General features: G+C 61.9%; 1 protein-coding gene across 6 annotated transcripts; it reads right to left on the reverse strand.

The window, feature by feature from the left end:
• Positions 1-2,317: 2,317 nt before the first annotated feature.
• TFDP1 (transcription factor Dp-1) lies at positions 2,318-19,951 on the reverse strand. Of its 6 annotated transcripts, none has more exons than XM_006076616.4 (12): positions 19,881-19,951; positions 18,957-19,031; positions 11,702-11,768; positions 10,787-10,893; positions 8,447-8,568; positions 7,410-7,575; positions 6,954-7,097; positions 6,526-6,594; positions 6,123-6,274; positions 5,621-5,787; positions 4,935-5,013; positions 2,318-3,395 (listed from the first exon to the last, which is right to left on the reverse strand). In XM_006076616.4, the coding sequence occupies exons 2-12, from the start codon at positions 18,966-18,968 to the stop codon at positions 3,248-3,250; spliced, it is 1,233 nt and encodes a 410-aa protein (XP_006076678.4). In that variant the 5' UTR covers positions 18,969-19,031; positions 19,881-19,951; the 3' UTR covers positions 2,318-3,247. The 6 variants fall into 6 exon arrangements, with proteins under 6 accessions (XP_006076678.4, XP_044782961.2, XP_044782963.2 ...); XM_044927026.2 differs by lacking the exon at positions 19,881-19,951 and adding an exon at positions 19,761-19,783; XM_044927028.2 differs by lacking the exon at positions 19,881-19,951 and adding an exon at positions 19,643-19,662.
• Between the last annotated feature and the right edge of the window lie 254 nt (positions 19,952-20,205).

Consider the following 20,205-nt stretch of genomic DNA (forward strand, 5'->3'; position numbering starts at 1 on the left):
ACACGTGACCCCTCTCACCCACACGTGGCCCGCCTCCCCTGCATACGAACTGCACTCGCCCACATGTGACCCGCCTCACCCACACGTGGCCCGCCTCCCCTGCACACGACCTGCACTCACCCACACGTGACCCCTCTCACCCACACGCGGCCCGCCTCCCTGAACACGACTGCACTCACCCACACATGACCCACCTCACCCACGTGGTCCACCCTCAGCCACACGCGGCCCACCTCCCTGCACACGACTGCACTCACCCACACGTGACCCACCTCACCCACGTGGTCCACCCTCAGCCACACGCGGCCCGCCTCCCTGCACACGACTGCACTCACCCACACATGACCCACCTCACCCACACATGGCCCACCTCACCCACACGTGACCCCCCTCACCCCCACGTGGCCTGCCTCACCCACACGTGGCCCGCCTCCCCTGCACACGACCTGCACTCACCCACACGTGACCCCTCTCACCCACACGCGGCCCGCCTCCCTGAACACGACTGCACTCACCCACACATGACCCACCTCACCCACGTGGTCCACCCTCAGCCACACGCGGCCCACCTCCCTGCACACGACTGCACTCACCCACACGTGACCCACCTCACCCACGTGGTCCACCCTCAGCCACACGCGGCCCGCCTCCCTGCACACGACTGCACTCACCCACACATGACCCACCTCACCCACACGTGGCCCGCCTCCCCTGCACACGACCTGCACTCACCCACACGTGACCTGCCTCACCCACACGTGACCCCCCTCACCCACATGTGGCCCGCCTCACCCACACGTGGCCCACCTCCCCTGCACACGACCTGCACTCACCCACACGTGACCTGCCTCACCCACACGTGACCCCTCTCACCCACACGTGGCCCGCCTCCCCTGCATACGAACTGCACTCGCCCACATGTGACCCGCCTCACCCACATGTGGCCCGCCTCACCCACACGTGGCCCCCTCACCCACACGTGGCCCCCTCACCCACATGTGGCCCGCCTCCCCTGCACACGACCTACACTCACCCACACATGACCCGTCTTCACCCACACGTGGCCTGCCCTTGCCCACTCGTGACTGTCCCTCACCCATACGTGGCCCACCTCACCCTCAAGTGGCCCGCCTCACCCACATGTGGCCCATCTTCACCCACTCGTGACTGTCCCTCACCCACACGTGGCCCACCTCACCCACACATGGCCCTTCTTCACCCACACGTGGCCCATCCTCATCCACTCATGACTGTCCCTCACCCACACGTACCTGTCCTTGCCCACTCATGACTGTCCCTCACCCACGTGACCTGTCCTCACCCACACATGGCCCACCTTCACCCACTCGTGCCTGTCCCTCGCCCACTCATGGTCCTCACACTGCCCCGACCTCTGCCGCATCCCTCAGCACATAAGTCCGTCACAGTTGGGATGACGGGATAAGCTGCCACACTCTGGGGCACAGGACTGCTCGAGTCCACACCTTGTACTGAATCTTTGCTCGTGACTTCAGACAACCTGAATAAAGCATTGAACTTGCCCATCTTACCATCTTACTCTTTTTCTGAAAGTCAAAGCCTTAAACTCTGTTTCAGCTCCTGGGATCCAGGAGGAAGGTGAGGAAGGGCTGGCCTGGTCATCTTACTATAGGCCCATCACCTGCGAGGGCATCACCCCCGTCCTTCCGCCCCAGCTTCCCCGCGCTTTTGACCTTTTGGGGATGTGTCTGCAAAGGTCATGTTTCACAAGGATTCAAACGTTAAAGGTAGTGGTAATATTCACATATGCTAGGTTCTGTCTCAGTTCAGTCTAGTCCAGTTGCTCAGTCGTGTCCGACTCTGCGACCCCATGGACTGCAGCCCACCAGGCTCCTCTGTCCATGGAATTCTCCAGGGAAGAATACTGGAGTGGGTTGCCATTTCATCCTCCAGGGGATCTTCCTGACCCATGGACAGAACCCATGTCTCCTGCACTGAAGGCGGATTCTTTACCACTGGGCCACCTGGGAAGCCCCAAGGTGATGAGTACGGTTCTTCCAAAAGTAAGACAAGGAACAGGCGCTCTCCCCACCACCAGCCAGAGAGGAGGCACCACTTCGGCTGTGTCCTCGGGACCACCTTCCTCACCCGCCCCCGGGGCAGTGCAGGAGAGGCTGGGGCTGTGGTGGGTCCTGTATCTGCCGCAGGGCCCGCACCCGCTCCTCCCTGCAGAAAAGGTGGGGTAGACGAGCTGCAGAGAGCATCCCGAATCACAGGGACACGCGGCTCGTTTGAAATGCCCATGCGCACTTTATTAATAAAAACCAGCAGTGCCGAGTTAAACAAGTCAAACAATTAAAGTCTCTTTATTCCACAAAATATTACAGAAAAGTTTACTTGTGTTCCAATAAAAAGACTATTATTTTAGAACAGGCAGCTAACAGCAACTGTGCAGTTAATGGTTCTGGTGAATACATTTTAAAAGAGACTACTGCCTGCCCTGAAATTCTTTTTTCTTTTTATAAAAAAAGAACTATTAAAAATGATTGACAAATTTTGAGTTAAAAAACTGTTAAAACATTCTCTATATTTAATTTCAACTTTATAATAGATTACAGGAAGATGCTTATGAAACAAATACAACATTTGTTTCAGTACATGTCTTTAAATGATAGACTTATAAGTATGTAAACAACTATATAATAAAAAGTTTCCGAACACTGCCTGTAAGAAATCAGGCACATTTTACCACAAGCAGTAAACCCTCCCAAGCTTCAGTTCCCATCGCTGCACCAGCATGGCAGCAAACTTTCACCCAACAAAACGAAAACGAAAAGGGACCTTGCGATCCACTTGCTGCAGCACAGAGCAAACCAAAGTGTAAGCCCGCTGGACTCACGCAGTCAGTATAACTTAAGGGAAACAAAGTCAGAACGAAACGTCGAGAAGCAGAGCTGGGCGCTGCCGGGCCCGCAGTGCCCCCGAGCGCTGTGCTGGGCCCGCAGGGCGGCATGGAGGCGGCACAACTTCTCCAGCAAACTCAGGGGGCGAAATGAACTCTGAACTTAAAAAACAGCAAACGAAAACACAAAATCCGAAAGAGTAGAGGTCGTGTGTCGCTGTCAAACACAGGCGGCTCGTCGGGACCCCCGGGGCACGGCGAGTGGCTCGTCAGAAGCGCCCTGAGCCCGGAGGTCGGCAAGCTCTTCTGGGAGGAGGGCGCGGGACGGACGTCTCACGCCGCGCGCTCCTGGCCGCGGGCAGCGGCTCAGTCCTCCTCGTCATTCTCGTTGAAGTCCTCGTCGTCTTCGTCGTCCTCACCGACGCACGACACGGGTGTCTCCACCCGGGACCCGCTGTACTGCGACCCGCTGGAGCTCGTGGCCAGCGCCCCGTCCGCGCCATTGGCCAGGTCGCTGCAAGGACAGGGGCATCAGGGGCCGCATGCCCGGTGGCACAGAACCCGCCTCTCCCAGGCTGAGCTCACCGTCACCCTCGCCCAGCACGACGGAGCGAGCAGCTCGGGCGGGCTCCTGTTTCTCACCGCGCCAGGAACAGAAGCCCCGCGCACCAACAGAGACCCCGAAACCCTCCTCCAAAGCCCCCGCTGTGCCCGTCGTGACCTCTGCGGGAGGAGAGGGTGGGGCGTGTGACACACGTGTGTGCATTCACGGGTGTGCACGCGGTTTTCCAATGCTCAGCATGTTTTCCTTTTAAGAGAAAACCACACGCATGTCTTAATACCTTTTACTGGTGTTTACTGACGCTGCTCAGCACAACCTAGGCCGTATCACGCTCTCTAACAAAGTAACCCCATATCTGGGAAACCCCCATCTAGCAACCACGTCGGAAAGAGTGGAAAACAGGCTGAAGCTGCGGCTGCCTGCAGCCAGGAACCCCCTGAATGCACGACCAGAGAGGGCAGCTCAGTAAACCGGGGCCCCGGGGTCAGCTTTTCTTCCGAAATGGTACTGGCTTTCATCTTGTTAAAAACACTGACAAGAGCCCGAAAGTTCATTAATATAAAGAATTTCTTAAAGAGGAAAGTGTAGAAAATACCCGAATTCCACCTCTCAGAATAATCAGTGTTCAGACTTTACAAACCGGGCCATGCACAGTGGCAGATTCAGAATTTAAAACCAGCCAACCTCTGTCAAAACGCAACCAGGTGCGGGCACCCCGCGAGGGGCTGGGCGCCAAGACCCTCACAGGGAGCCTGCCCTCCCTCAGGCGCACTGAGGCTGAGCCGGGGTCACGCAGAGGCAGCCTTCGAGGCAGGTGCACTCAGGGTTTACTAGCCAATCCGGTTTCGTCAGACCCACATGCTGCTGATTTCATGTGTGTGAGAAACGAGACGTTCTTGACCAGGACTGATATGAACATGTATGAGGCCCAACATGGTACTACACAAGACCACTGTTCTGTCCACACTCAAACGGAAATCCCCTTACACTTATCTTTAAGAACCAGGAGGAATGCCGAGGCCTGACCCAGCCCTGCTCCGGGGGCTTGTGAGGTCACAGCTCAAACACACTCTGACTGAAATGATAGAAGTTCCTTCAACACGTAGAGGAATGCAGGCAACAAACGGTAAAATAAGAAAAAGCAACGACAAGATCACATGTACATGGTGACTTCAAGTGCGTTGAAAAGAAAAGGGGAAGAAACAGACGGAGAAACAGCGGCGCTCAGGCTGCCGGCCACGCGGGTTTTGCCGCCACTGCGCGGAGTTACTTTAATAGAAAATAAAGTCCACGTACCGCTACTGATCTTTGGGGGGAAAATCTCACCAGGACAAACAGCTTCTCTGCTCAGAGCACAAGCTCCGGGAGACCCTGGGGCCCTGGGGTGTCTGCTGAGCAGGGAGCCCCGCTCCGAGCAGGACGGAGGCCGCTCACGAGACCCGGGCCTCCCGCCGGGGAGGGTGGCCGCGCGGCTCCCGGGGGCGCAGTTACCTGGCAGACAGCCGCGTGCCGTTAGAGGTCGACACTGCCGACGCGACAAACACACCGCCGAGGGATCCCTGAGCCATCTCTGCAAAGAGGAAGAAAACGAGGCAAACGTCACGAAGCAGAGGCCATAGGACTCTAAGAGCGGATGGCTCCCGGCCCGGCACCCCTCGGGAAGGTGGCGACGAGGGCACTGCAGGGGCGGGAAGGGACACGGCCTCCAGGAGACGGATGGACGGGCCAAGGGGGGACGGCTCCCCTGCCCCTCCTCCCGGCGAGACCCCGGCCCCACCCCTCTTCCCCGCGGGACCCCGCCCCGACCCTCCTCCCGAGCACGACCACAACGCCAAGAACAGGTGGGCAGCAGGGGTCAGTGGGGCAACCACTGGCGTCGGGGGTCAGCACACAGGAGATGCTTCATGGACGTCCTGCAGGGCTCGGGAGCCCCCAGGCCACCCAACGCGGGGCTCACCAGAGGGGCACAGGGAGGCCTCTCCTCTCACCAGAGCGCCCCCACCCTACGCCAGGACCCCCAGCTTGGCCGGAGGGGCACCAGGACAGACTCCAGGACCCCTGCTCAGCTGAGAACCCTACAGGCACCACACCCACACCCCAAACCCCGAGCCCCCTCATCCCCCGCCCCCCTTGCTTCTGCTGCCCCCGCAGGCAGGCGACCCCCCCAGGCCGCTGACCTGTCACGTAAGGCTCCAGTGCCTTCGGCACCAAGCTCCTGGCCACCCTCAGGTCCTCGGGGGAGCAGCTCCCGGACTCCAGCCCGCAGGCCATGCCCATGCGCTTCAGCACCTCAATGTCGTCATGGATCTCAAACGTGTTGTCGAAATTGAACAGGTACTCAAACCTGGAGGCGACGGTCGCCGTCAGAAAAGCACCGTCTCCAAGACGGAGCCGATGCCTGACTTCGGACCCCGAGCCCCCAAACCTTCCCCGGCATACAACCCACCCATCAGAGGCAGCGACGCCCCCGGGACGGGCCCCAGGTGCCGCCTGCCGTCCTGACAGCAGTCCTCACGGACCCCACCGCCCTCCCTTCCAAGGGGCCCGCACAGCCTGCGGGGGGGAACCCGCCAGTGGAGGAAACCCTGGGAGCCTCGCCTGGCGACCCCGCAGACACGCAGCGCGGCGCAGAGCAGGCCCCGCCCACCCTCGCCGGCAGGCCCCTCCCCCACGGCCTACTTGTCGTTGGAGATGCTGCAGTCGATGACCGTCTTCTTGCTGGTGTTCACGATGATGAAAGGCAGGTGGATGACTGAGTTGGGCGGGGGCGGCCGGCTGGCCTGCTGCTCCACCTGGCGGTTCCTCTGCACCAGGTTCTTGAAGGCGATTTGCTACAAAAGACGCACAATTGGCACACGCTGATTCCCGCGGCCACTGAACAGCTAGCCTCCGCCTGGGCATATGCGACGGCCCTGCCCGGCCCCAGCCAACACCAAGAAGGCTGGTCCGCTGAGAGGTCAGAGTGGCTGCCCAGGGAGCCGCCGGCCAGGGAAAACACGCCCAGAACCAAATGCCTGGAGGCCAGATGACAGGCTCGCGGCGCCTGCACCACCAAGTGGCCTCCCGGGCAGGAGCCCCTTACCTGCAGGATGAGCTCTTGAAGCTGTGACTGTTTCTGTTTTATCCTTTCCAGCCTTCTCTGTCTCTCCACCTTCAAAGACCAAACACCAAAACAAAACCATCACGGTTCGTTTCTGAAGCATATTTTAAAATCCAAGGCAACACATGGTCACCAAAGGCACGAGCCCTGAGCCTGATGGGGGCCAGGGGGCCAGACGAGGCAGCTGCTGCCAGGCACGCGGGCGGCTCCTCTGTCTCAGGACTGCACCACCTCCGCCCGGCTTCCCCTCCTCTGGGCGTGGATACAACATTCTTTAAAACCCCCACAGGCCAAGATGTGGAGTGTACCCGCCCCGGGCCATCAGCCTCCAGCCCCGGGTCACCACCAGGGGCAGCACGGCTGTGCCCAGCACCCCCAGGTCCACCCAGCACCCCAGGGCAGCCGGGCACCTCCAGGCTCTGGCACTCCTGGGCGGAGTTGGTGGGCAAGCCGATCCACTTGATCTCCTTCTTCTCCTTGGAGATGATGTTCATCGCCATGAGCACATTCAGTGCGTCATACACACGCCTCCGGATGTTCTTCTGATCGTAGGCCTGGCAGAGACGCGGGGGGTTCCAGACGGCCCAGGACCACGTGCAGAGCAGCACGTGAGCACCGGACCCTGGACACACCCGAGGCCACACGCTGCCCCCCGACCCAGGGCGGCCCCTGCACGGCCCACAGGAGCGAACAGATGCCACAGGGATGCGACAGCTTCCCGGCACCAGTGGGTCAAGAAACGTCCTTCCCAAGGGTTCCGGGGCCTCCTCTGCACCCACGGGAGGTGGCGGGGCGGCCTCTCCAGGGTTCCGGGGCCTCCTCTGCACCCACGAGAGGCGGCAGGGCGGCCTGCCTGGCGCACTCACCGACTCGCTGGGCAGGATGTGGCTGTCAGCAGCGCTGAACTCAGCCACCAGCTCGTCGGCCACCTCGTTGTACGACGTGGTCCCCTTGCGCTGCACCTTCTCACACACCTTCATGGAGAAATGCCGCAGCCCCTTCCCGTTCTTCTCTCCTTTCCGGTTGCGCTTCCTGCGGGGACAGCACGGAGCAGCCGCGGCCTCAGTTCGCAGCGCAGGCCGGCCACACTAGCGTCTGGGGCCGGCTCGTTCCGCCAGGGGCCCCCATGGGCCATGCCCAACAGAGGAGGGGTGGGAGCCTGGCTCCGTCCCCCATCCAGGGACCCCCCCTCCTTGAAAGGCCGCAGGACAAACGTCCACATGGCCGCATCCCACACGTCTCTTCAACTCTAGGGAAAAGCAGGGCAGGACCTGGGACACATCGGACAGGTGTCCAGACGCTAAACGGTGCTTCTTAATAAAACGTCATCGGACGTGAGGAGCTACGGAAGTTTTGCTGCAAATTTCGGAATTTGGGGCAAACGCAGCCCAGCTGAGACGAGGCCACATGGCAGCCAGGAGGGAGACCCAACACCTGGCCTTCTAAGTCGCCACATCAGGGGAAAGGCGCCCAGGTTCCCCACTGAGGGGTTTTGGGGACTGATGGTTGTTGCTTTAGAACCAGTAGCTTTTTGTCTTTAAGGAGAGTCACACAGCTGACCTCTGAGTAAAACTGTTTCACGTTACTTTGCTTTTGGAGGAAAGGATTAAGGCAACAGTGTGACCGTGGCAGGCGGCTGCACACAGCCACGTTTAGCAGCAGGGGGAGAGGCTGGAAGACCCGCCCACTTCCTGGGGCTCCACAGACGGTACTTCCCAGCACAGACAACGGCTCAGAAGCTGGAGCCCACCCTCCGCGCGCCACCACCCCCCCCAAGAACTCAGGGCGGCTGCCCGCGGCCTGGCCTCTCGAGGCCATTCGGGGCCACTGCCCGCTCCTCCAGCGCGCCGGTGCCCACGTGCACGCAGAGGCTGGGTGGGGGGAGTTCTAGGCAAGTGCTCACCCGGCAGACCAAGGTGAGGGGTCTGAAGGCTGGTTCTGGGAGACAAAGTGAGTGTTAGGGGTGTGTGGGCTTCCCACCACGATAGTGTTTGGCGCTGCAGGTCTCTGAGGCGTACCAATTACCTACAGTCAAAAAAGACAATTCAGGACAGTCAGAATCTCCCACACACGACGCTGCCACCTCATCTTCTCCTGCTACCTACAGCCGCCGCTGAGTGTCGTTAAGCAGAGGCTGGAGGAGGGTCCCGAGAGCCCCGGAGCCCCGGCTGCCGTCGCACACCCGCTGCACACGGGCGGCTGGAGACGACCCCGAGACCCGCACGCTCCACTTCACCGCCTTCGCCCGCGACCCGGACAGAGATGAGACCGCTTCACTGGGGCAGCAACGAGCCCCGAAGACGAAAAGGAAAAGAACCCAGGGCCAGTGGGGCTCACTGCGGTGACCCCAGTGCCCGCCCACCCACACAGGGAGCCTGGGCACCCCGGCCAGCGCACGGTGGGGGCTGGGGGCAGTGCCACCAGGGTGGAGGCAGGCACCCACTGCTCGGGCACAGACATCTGGCCCAGAAGCCCTGACCCGTGGCCCCACGTTCACAGGGCATGCACACACTGCCTCATCCAGCCAGGTAGGAGCTCAGCTTCCCAGAGACTCGTGCCTGAGCCGGGAAACCACTCAGAAGCAGTGCTTCCCGGGGACCGGCATGGGAGCCCCAGGCCCCCGGTGCTGGGGGTGGAGAGCAGGCACATCTGTGCTATTTTAAGCTGGATTCTCCCACTAGTCCGCTGCTTAGCAGGATAAGGGCTACCTGCCACAGCCCTGACACAGCTGACCTGGCACTTTGCAAATTATCCCTAAGCCCAGGTCACCTATGAATATCAACGATCCACAAACCATGGAAAGGAAAACAGCTCAGCTGAATTCCAGTCTCTTAATCCACGTTCCCAGTGATCAAAGCATCACCAGTGTTTCACTCTCATTCAAGAGATATAAAATCAAACAGCACGTGCTCTAGAAAGTGATCAAACGGCACGTGTGTCCCAGACTGGACCAGGGTGGAAGGCGAGAACCCCTAGAGCCGAGGCCTCGCGAGTGAGTGCTGAGGGGGCCCCAGGTCACGGCTCATCCCCTCGTGAGCCGTCCCTCCAGCGCTCAGGAGAACAGGCTCAGGATGGCAGCCCCGCCCGCGGCCAGGCTGCTGCTGACCCCCCGCCTCGGTCCTTGCCCCCCTGATAGCGCCTGCTCCCCGCCCACCCGGAGGACACCCCCCTCAGCCACAGCTGCTGTGCAGGGAGAGCAGGTGCCCACTGGCTGTCCGTCCCCAAGGTGGCCTTCCTGGACCACACAGGACATGGGGGTGGGCAGGGCACCCCGTGCCTGCAGGCGGTACCTCAGCCTCACAGAGGGCCCTGCAGGTGCTCAGTCCGCCCTCACACCCCGATTTCCACGGCTCTCCACCGACCGACCTCCTGTGAGAACCCCCAGCTCTCTGCGCTCAGCCTGTGTGTGCAGCTGGAGAGGCACCGGGGCGCGGGGAAGATTGCGCCGCCTGACTAGCTCGGCCTGAGCCAGCTCTAGGAAGCCGCAGGGGAGCGTCCGCTGAGGGGCTGAAGGTTGGGACACCGACAGAAATCTCCATGTCACTCCTGTTCCCCGCTATATAAACTGGAAACAGCAACAGAACTGTTCCTACGCTCACCGAGCCACTCTCGGCCGTGACTCTGCTATAACACAACACACAGTACCTATAAGATAAAATGATGTGAATTATAACTTCCGTCAGAAAAACATTTATTGAGTATCTGTGATGTTACAGGAAGGCCCAGGCCTCCACGTACTATGGACTTGGAGCGTTGCAGCAAAGCTGCTGAGCCAACGTGGCCAGCGTCACAGTGGGGCTGAGTGTCGGGCCGTCACACACCCGCCGGGGGCCAGGCCGCAGGCGCAGGTGGGCCGCAAATGCCCCACCCCTCACAGCCACAGGTCACATCAGGAAGAGGCCGCCAAGCCTGCGGGCAGGAGTTGGTGGGGGCTCCTGGGGGGCACTGGGCAAGGCCCCGGGAGTCTGACCCCTCCAATCAGCCAGGAAGGCCAGAAAAGCTACAACCCACATCCGCAGAGCCCCAAACCCACGAGAGGTTGGCCTCGAGTCCTGGGCAGGCAACAGGCCCTGGCCAAGGAGCAGCTGGCTCACCCGAGAGCACGCACTGCCCAGCAGACCCCACGAAAGCAGAGGCAGGAGCAGCTGAGAAGCCGTGGGCAGGCAGCCCCGAGCCGGGGGGCGCCCGGCACCAGCCCTGCACCCGAGACCGTGGCCTCAGACAGCAAGCCTCCCGGCCTTACCACTTGCTGAGTGATGTTGACGTTGGACTGTCCAAAGGTCTTTGGCAGGAGCTGCTTCCCGAGAGAGTTCACTGTGGAGGGGTGGACGGCAACCAAGGACACCACGCCTGCAACGCAAGAGGCGACGTTGCAGCGGCCCTGTGTCCGGGCTCAAGGCATCTGCACCAGCTGATCGCCGCGCAGGCGGCCCTCCTGCCCTGGACCACGTCAGACCCACGGGCGGCTGCAGGCACCTCAGCTGAGCCTGACTCCCAAACCTGGCGGCTGTGCCCACACCGCCCTCTCCTGACCAGCGCACACCAGGCCCTCGCGTGCAGGGCTCAGGGCTCCGCTGCACCTGGCTGCCCCCAACCTGCCCGAACCCTGTGGGCTGCCTGCCCCGACAAAATGTTCTGGTGGGACCACAGGACCCAGCGCTCAGAGTTCTGATTTTCAGAGAACTTCAGTTAGAACTGAGTGCACCCAGACACCTCCCCGTGTGTCTGCAGACGGGCACAGACTCACAGGCTTCTCCTCCTGCAGCAGCAGCACATTTCTGCCCAGGAGGAGCGACCGCAAGGACACTGCCCCCCACACTCGGACACCCGGACACGCAGCCAAGGGACAGACACCTTCCCGCCCCGGGGACGCAGCAGTGGGCACGTGTCCACCACTCACTCCAGACAACCGTGCACACGGGGCCCCTGCCACTCTCACATGCCAGGGGTCCCGGCAGGGTGCGCGGGGCTGCCCTGGGGCGGGAGGAAAGTGCGCCCAGTACTGTGCTCACGTCCTCGCACGCTTCCACTTGCCCTGGCTCTCCACAAACAGCAAGGACTTGCAAGCCAGGTAGACGCGGCCGCTGAGCCGGAACCCCGGAACGTCAGGGACGCCGAGACACAGGGCAGGGGAACGGGCCGAGCCAGGCGCCCTTACCTTTCCCAGGACTGAGGTTCTGGTCTATGAAGACCTTGAGTTCCCCGTTGGCTTCAATTAGACCGGCCTGCGGGGACAACAACACAGTGAGACGGCGTCAGGCCGAGCTGCCAGCCGGGCGCGCGCAGGGTCACCCACCGTGATCGGCTGCGTCACCCGCAGGAAAATGACTGCTTCCGCCTTTAGGCTCGGCCCTTGGGGCAATGCAGTACTGCCCTTATCACTGAACTGCATGTCCTTTCATCAGTCACGTCTGAAGTCAGCGAGGGGGTCCACGGGGGGACCACTGGGGGAGCAGACTGGTGCTTTGGCCTGAGCACAGGGCTCCAGCTAGTTCAGAACGCCAGACACGCAGGCGCCCCTGACCCTGGGACGAACCACGCCCCCCAGCCGTGCCCAGCCACCGCCCCTCGGGGAGCCCCGGCTCAATCAGAGCGCTGGACACGCAGGCGCCCCTGACCCCAGGATGGACCACGCCCCCAGGCCGTGCCCGGCCACTGCCCCTCAGGGAGCCCCGGCTTGGTCAGAGCGCTGGACACGCGGGCATCCTGACCCCAGGACGGACCACGGCCCCCAGCGCAGCAGGCCTCGGGCCCTCGAGGCCCTGCCCCACCACCCATGGGCGCACCTACACGGCAGCCAGGGCTGGGGCAGGGGGCACAGAGGGAGATGGGGCGGGCTCCCTGCTTCAGCCCCAGAACCCTGGCCCGATTTAGACGGCTGGTTTAGCACAAGACATTTTCACTCAAACCCTGATCTTTCTGAAAAGCAAAGGAGACAACAGAGAGAGAAGACCCCTGCCAGGCCCTCAAGTCTAACCCCAGGAAGCACAGGGCTGGGCGGCGTGGGGCGGCACGGACCCCGCTGGGCCTCAGCCATGCTGCACCAGGACGGAGGGTCGGGGGGTGCACAGACACCTGGAGGCCGCCTGCTCGCAATGCCAAACGCCAGCTGTGAACTCAGGCGTGCTCTCCAGGGGTTAGCCTGAAATGACGGTGCACCTTGCCCCTCGTGCTGAAGGATGACAAAGGTCACGTGAACGTCCTTAATTCCTGGGGTGCAAATCAAGAGGAAACCACTGCCTGATGGGGACATTCAACTCACAGACACATCCAGCCTTCAACCAAAGATGCAAACTAAAACTGAAACCACCTTGAAACTTCACCCATCAAGCAGTGCAACTTTGTGGGTTCTTAAGTTATCATCAAATTCGGTGCTAAAAACAGGGCGTTAAGATGGGTGGAAGCAGGTGTGACCGGCACGCCTGTCTGGGGAAGCCATCTGGGCACGTCTCAGACGCAGTGCACACCTGTGCAGGTGTCCACGCGGGGCCTGTGCAGCCGCTCCACTGAGGACCCAGAGTGGGTTATCGTGCACTTGTGCCAACGTGAGAGACCCCTTGGCTCTGGCCCGGCCACGAGGGACCCAGCAGAGGGCACGTGGCGAGTTAACCCCCCTTTCAGGACTCTCACAAGACTGGCGCCTCGGGCCACCAGGCAACGGCTTCACTTCTAACACCCACTCGTGCCACGTGTACCTGTGACTGAAAGCCCGGGGAAACTGCAAACCACCTAGAAGGGGGCCTTCAGATGGCCTCCACCCTACAGAGCTCAAAGCTGGCACTGCGGGCCACAGTCTACGCAACAAACGCACACGAGCGGACCCGCTCACCAAGAAGGGGCTTGTGCTCCACGCCAGGGGCCTGGGGCTCACACACGTGTTCCAGTTTTGCAAGATGAGCTTAGGGAGAAGGTCTCATTTTTTATTATTTCCCGTCTTAGCTCACTTCTCCTAACTGACCACCTATGATTCCCCAACAGATCAAATAAACAAGCAGCTGCTAAAAATGAGGTAGAAGAAAAAAACCAGTGATTCCGGAGCAGCGGCAGCACAGAGCCGTGAAACAGGCAGGGCAGGCAGCTCGGGGCTCCCACACACGGGGAACACGCCTTCACCACGGATGACCACGTCCACCCCAGGAGGGACGACACAGGCTCCCAGCAACCGCTCTCAGATGGGCCGGCAGACCACTCTGCTCTCACTTGCCTGGGTTTTCTATTCAGGTACAACGCACGCCACATTTACAGCCACAAGAAACGCTCCTTGAACTGTTTAAGTAGCTCACATTCGCTCCTCGTGGAAGGTTTGCTAAATGGAAAACCCAAAGTCGGAGACGGAAAAGCTGCTGGGGTGACGCCGTCAACCAACATAGGAAACTCCCCGCTGAGGGCACGCGCCGCCAGGACACTCTGTGAGGGGCCAGCACGCCCGCACCTGTCAGTGGTGTGGGGAGGCCCAGGAGGTCAGCCCGAGGGGTTGGCTCTCCTGTCTCCGGGGCGGGGAGGCCCGGGAGGCCAGGCCCGAGGGGTTGGCTCTCCTGTCTCCGGGGCGGGGAGGCCCGGGAGGCCAGGCCCGAGGGGTTGGCTCTCCTGTCTCCGGGGCGGGGAGGCCCGGGAGGCCAGGCCCGAGGGGTTGGCTCTCCTGTCTCCGGGGCGGGGAGGCCCGGGAGGCCAGGCCCGAGGGGCTGGTTCAACTGTCAGTGGGGCAGGGAAGCCCAGGAGGTCTGCCTGAGGGGCCAGCATGCCCTCACCTGTCTCTGGGGCAGGGAGGCCCAGGAGGTCGGCCTGAGGGGTGGCTCTCCTGTCTCCTGTCGTCTCTGGCCTGCAGGCAGAGGCCCCTTGAGGTCTGTCCAGTGCTGCTCCCCAGCCCCAGCCCAGGCCCCCGACAGCGCGCGCCTGGCGGACAGGACCGGGGACACGAGTGTCGGAGGCACTGTGTTTGCGAGCCTAGCAGATGGATGGGGTTCGCTGTGTCAAACCAGAATCCCCTTTATAACTGGATCCTGGGAAAACAGGAGTCCGACAGACAAAGTCCTGAGGCAAACGACAGAGGCTGAGAGAAAGAAGACCAGCTTCAAATTGAACCCTCAGAGCCACACATGTCGCGTCAGCTCAGAGCCTAGACGGGCCACGGCCAGGGCGCCCCAGCAGTCCACCCCCACCAGGCCCTCGGTGCTGACCGATGCTGGCGGCAGGCGGCCATCTGACGGACGGGCCCGGGGAAGTCCCACCTCTGCCCCACCCCCAGAGGCCTGGCCCTCAAGCAGCCCCGCCTAACAAACACACGAAACCGCAGAAAGAGGAGCCAGGCCTGGCGTCTGAGCAAGAGCCATCCGCTCATTCCATGCTGGAGAAAAGTGAGACTCGTTCAACAGCAGAGAGAACAGCTTTGAAAAGGTGACTGTGTGCGGGGATCAGCCCTGGGGTCACACTGCCCCAGGCGGGGTCCCCCGAGCCCTGGGGATGCCCTCAGCTCAGGGCCGGGGCCAGGCGGCGCCCGACAGTCAGGACGTGGGCAGCACCTGGTGTGTCACCGGGCGCTCTGGGGCCGCGCTCGTGACCAAGCCATGACCCTCTGCTGTTCACACCGTCTCAGGTTTTCTCCAATTTTATCTCGTGTGGAAAAGTTAACTCAAACACCAAAACCTGTCGTGAGAACAAGCACAGCAGTGCTGCCTCAGTGCTCAGCGGAGCGGGCTGGGTGTTCTCACTCAGGCCTCGGGCGGGAAGGAAAGGGCCGCCCAGCACCTGGCCAGCTCAGCCCGGCGAGGCCTGGGGACCAAGCAGGTGCCCACCACCCCGGCCGCTGGAAAGCGGCACGTAGGACATGTGTTTTAGACAAGCTCGCTAAACCAGACCCGGGAGCTCAGGCTCCGCAGTTTCTTTGGGTTTCCTGCCCTCAACAGCACGATCCAGGGATGTTACCATGAACTCAGAACACCACGTGCAACCACAGAGCAGCTACGACCACAACTCACAGGCCAGCTCAGGGCTGAGCCGGGCTCTCCCACCAGCACAAGGCCACCCCGGCTCCCACAGCGGAGGGAGAGGGAGGCACGCGAGAGTCCTGGAGCATCTGTGCAAAAGCAGGCCTGTGACTCCCCACAGCGACCGCCCCTGCTCATTACAGACCTGTGTGACACTGGACGAGGACGAGGACAGGTCCTCCCGGGGGGACAGCGGCCCTGCACCCTCCTCCCCTCAGAGTTGAGGGCTGTCGTGGGCTCCTTGATGGCCCTCCAGCCAATTCCAGAACAGCTAGAGCCACAGCGCAGGCTCTTTATAACCACAGTCTTCCAGAGGCCAAGGACTCCCAGTCGCTCCTGGGGCCACAGACAGGAGCAGGGGACAGCCCAGGCAGGGGCACGTGGGCACCACACGCTCAGCACACACACACACACACCCAGCACACACGCACACATGTGAACACACATGCTCGGCACACATATACACACTCATGTGTGCACACAATAATCACACACACGCACCCAGCACACATGCACACATGTACACATGTGCTCAGCACACATGCACACATACCAAACATGTTAAGGTACACACGCTTGGCACACACATGTGCACATGCACACACACCCAGGGTGCACATGAGTACACACACTTTTAGCACACATGTATACACATCCAACACACGTGTACACACAGCACACACCCAGCACACACACGTGACACACATGCTCGGCACACACATTTACACACATGCTCAGCACGCATGCACACACCCAGCATGCACACACATTGTACACACATGCTCAGTACACATACTGTACACATGCTCAGCAGACACGTGCACACATACACACACTCGGCGCACACATCACACATGCACACTTGTGACACAGACGTGCACACATGCTCACACACGCTCACATGTACACATGCTCAGCACACATGTGTACACACTCACACACCTGCACACACATACACGCACACACTCAGTACACATCAGACCCCGGCCCGATGTGCGTCACACAACTGCAGCGTTCAGTGCAAGATGTTTCTGATGGTGACAGTGGGCACTGTCAGATGGAAACCCGTGCCTACATCTCCCCTCCAGGAGCGTCCCGCACGCTGAAAACCCCCCGACCGGGATCTTCTCACCAGACCCAAGGCACAAAATAAAACCCGCAGACACCCAGTTCCGTAAATCAAAAACCAATGAACCACGTGTTCACTCACCAGGGCAACAGGTTCCCATGGGGGAGGGAACAGGTACCCCTGGATGGCGCCCCCAATGCCACAGTCTCCCCCCCGCAGGCCTCGCTGACCTGGGGGTCTCACTGCAAGATTCCTGGAACTACCCCACGTGCACACGAAAGACAGCCCCCAAGCTCCAAGGCGAGTCCCACAAACCAGGGCCGAGGGCCCAGGGGCAATGACAGGCTGGGGAGTGAAGGATGGCGCTGAGACCCACTTTTCAAAGGAAACGTGGCAGCGAACCCCGAGGCGTCGGGCTTTGTCCCCTACCACAGGAAGGTTAAACACAGGAATAACAGTGTCCCGTCTGCGCGTCTCTGTGAACAACAGAGACTCACACCTCTCTGAGCACTAGAAACAGCAGCCCCAGGACAAGCCGCGGCTCAGAGCTCAAGCACGGCCCCCATCTCACCCTCCAGGTTCAGGGGAAGAGCATGCTTTTTCCTTGACTCGGGCCCACCCTGCCCGCCACCACTCCTGCAGGCCCCACAGCCCCAGCGAGGCAGACGGAGCACAGGGCCCGCGGTTTGGAGGTGCAGGGTTCTGAGCCTGATGCAGGCTCAGATGCAGCCTGAACAGGGCAGGGAGCATCTCCAGCTCGCCAGGGAGACCTGCCCACCCAGTGGGGATGCCCAACGCCACCCCTCCCCAGCCCCTCAACCTCCTCCACTGGGACCCCCAGCATCAACTCCAGCCCCCCAGGCCCCAACAGCCCCCACGGCGCCCCCAGAGCTCTGCCCCCATGCCCTGGCATCCCAGCCCACCCACTTCACCTTGAGGGGCTTCGATTTACATCTGAGACCATAGTGAGGCCCTGTGACCTAAGTCAACACTGGCTGCAGAGTCATCTTCCCAGACTCAAACGTCACACGCGCCTTAGACACAGTCAGCAGGAGAGGGGCCAAGCCTCCGTCTGCCGACCACCAGCCCGGCTGAGACCTGGCTCCAGCACACCAGACGGCTCAGCTCAGCACAGGCGCAGCCACGTCACCTGCGCCCCACTCAGCCTAGTATCATCTACTCCAGAGGCACCTCCCTACCCCACGGCGGATGGGCCGTGTCACTCCATCCAGCACCGGGCTGCACTCCGTGAGGCTGCATCTCCAGGAGGGACGGAGGACAAGGTCGCTGGGCAGCGCTTCTCCTGCAGCCGAGCGGGGTGACAACCATCCGCCCTGATACCCTCCAGGTGCCTCAGAGGAGTCAGAACCCTCGGGGCTTCACATAGCAAGGCAGCAAGCCAGGCCCCCGCCCGGCCTTCATCCTGGAGCAAACAAAGCAGAGGACCAGGTGGGACCGTGGACTCTCAGAGATGATAAGTCACCCCCACGGCACACGCAGGTCATGACATTCACCACAGACACGCCACCTGGGATGCCGGGCTCACCCCCACGAAAGGGCTCAAGTGTGCTATTCTGGCCCCACAGATACGGATACACTGTGCCTCGGGCTGTATTTCCAACTCCGTGCAACTGATGAGTAAATAAGTAAACAGCCTCTCGTCCCTGACATTCACAGAACAGCAAGTTCCAAGAAACACCGACAGACAGAGCTGGGGTTTCAGGGAATTTAACTGATGCTACCAAGGGTAGGACGGAGTGCCAGGGCCCATGAAGTCAGCTCCGCGTGGAGGCCTAAAAGCCTATTTCTTGCAAAATGTGAAAAAGTTTACTCACGATATTCTATGGGTTCATGACAAATGTAAACAAAGCAGATTGTTCACTTTTGTTTATCACCACATTTCATTTTTTTCTGAGAAAAACAGTTGCCAAGCCCAGTGCTGAGCGTTTTCACGGCTGGAAGCTGAACTAATTCCCAGTAGGCACACAGAGCAGGTGCTCAGGGAGGCTCCGCCTGCCCAGTGCCTCTGCAGGCAGGGGGTCCTCCCACAAAGCCCCGACTGATTTACAAGTCAACCAGCCTCCAAGAGACCAAGGAACGTGGCGGTGACCAGCCTCGAGACGCAGCTTGCCGCAGCTCAGGCCTGCGTGGCCCAGGCGGAGGCCAGCATCGCTCAGGCCGCGTGCGGCACCACCGGCTGTCCCCACCTCCTCACCTTTACTTTGTCTCTTTGCTTGAAAGGTCTGAACACCAACACGCCCGCAGTTTATGGGTGGTCATTCTGAAACAAGGTGGGGAGTGACCGAGAACGCAGTGCTAGGCAGACATCAGTCCAGCACAAAGCAGACACACGTACTCACATCTTTTGCCATGTTACCAGATCCGTGAAATCGATGCTAGTAATGGTCACCCTCCAGAAAAGAAAAATAGTTTTCCTGGTAAAAAGAAGGAGAGAGGAGGAATGAGCCAGGCTGAAATGAGAAGTTGACAACACTACCGTCCCCTCAGCATCACCACCCATCTAAGCGGCAGGAGTCCCTTCCTCTCCAAGCCCACACTCCGTCCCTGGGGTGCGGCCCAGAAACGCCCCCCACCCAGGGACTTTAAAGTCATCTCAGGCAGGGAAGCGTCCACAACCCGGCTGCCCGCCGGCCTCCCCGAGGCGCACAAAGACCCGGCGTGGATCAGCCTGGCACCGCGGCCCGAGCCCCCACCCGGAGCGGCCCCGCGCGCACGCGCTACCCGTAGACGCCCCCGGCCCACCCGCGACCACCGGCCAACCGGTAACTCTGACAGGTGGGCTTCCGGGGCCCCGGCCTCCGGCCTGTCACTAGGCCGCGGCCGCCTCCCGCGAGCGCGCCCCGCGCGCCGGAACCGGCAGTCGGCGGGCAGGTGGGGCTCGCGCCCCGGACCTCGGACCCCGGCCCCGCGCGCCCGGGCCCGCCCCGCCCCGACCCCGCCAGGCGCGGATGCGCGCGCCGCTCCGCCCCGAGGCTGCCCGCAGGCCCCGCCCGGGCCCCCGGCCCGCGCCCCCTCCGGGGGTCACCTGGGCGCCCAGGCGGCGGCCCCGGCGCGCGGGGACCGGGGCGGCGCACGCGGCGCGGGGCGGGGGCGGCGGGTCCGGGCGCCCGGCGCGCGCCCCTGGGGACCCCGGCCCGCCGCACCTGGCGGGCGGGCGGCGCGGGCAGCGGGCGCGCACCCGCGGGCGGCGGGCGGGGGGCGGCGGTCCCGGCGGCGCTCGGCCGGGGTCCCTGCCCTGCCGAGGCGCCGGGCGCGGGGCTCACCCTGCGAGCGTCGGGCGGCGTGACGTGCGCGGCGCGGTGACGTGGGCGGCGGCCCGACTCCCGCAGCGCGCCTGCGCGCCTTTTCGCGCCTTCGGCTCCCTCCTCCTCCTCCTCCTCCCCCTCCCCCTCCCCCTCCCCCTCCCCCCCACTCTCCTCCCGCCCGGCGGCCCGCGCTCGGAGAAGATGAGCTGCTCGGGCGCGTGCACGCGTGTGTGCACGCGTGCACGCGTGTGCGCGCGCGCCGGCTGGGGATGGAGAGGAGGGCCTGGTCCAGGACTCCGCGGTGCGCGTGCAGGGGAGCTGAGTCAGGGATATGAGCACATGT

This window comes from Bubalus bubalis, chromosome 13 (assembly GCF_019923935.1).
Source record: "Bubalus bubalis isolate 160015118507 breed Murrah chromosome 13, NDDB_SH_1, whole genome shotgun sequence".
Classification (NCBI taxonomy): domain Eukaryota; kingdom Metazoa; phylum Chordata; class Mammalia; order Artiodactyla; family Bovidae; genus Bubalus; species Bubalus bubalis.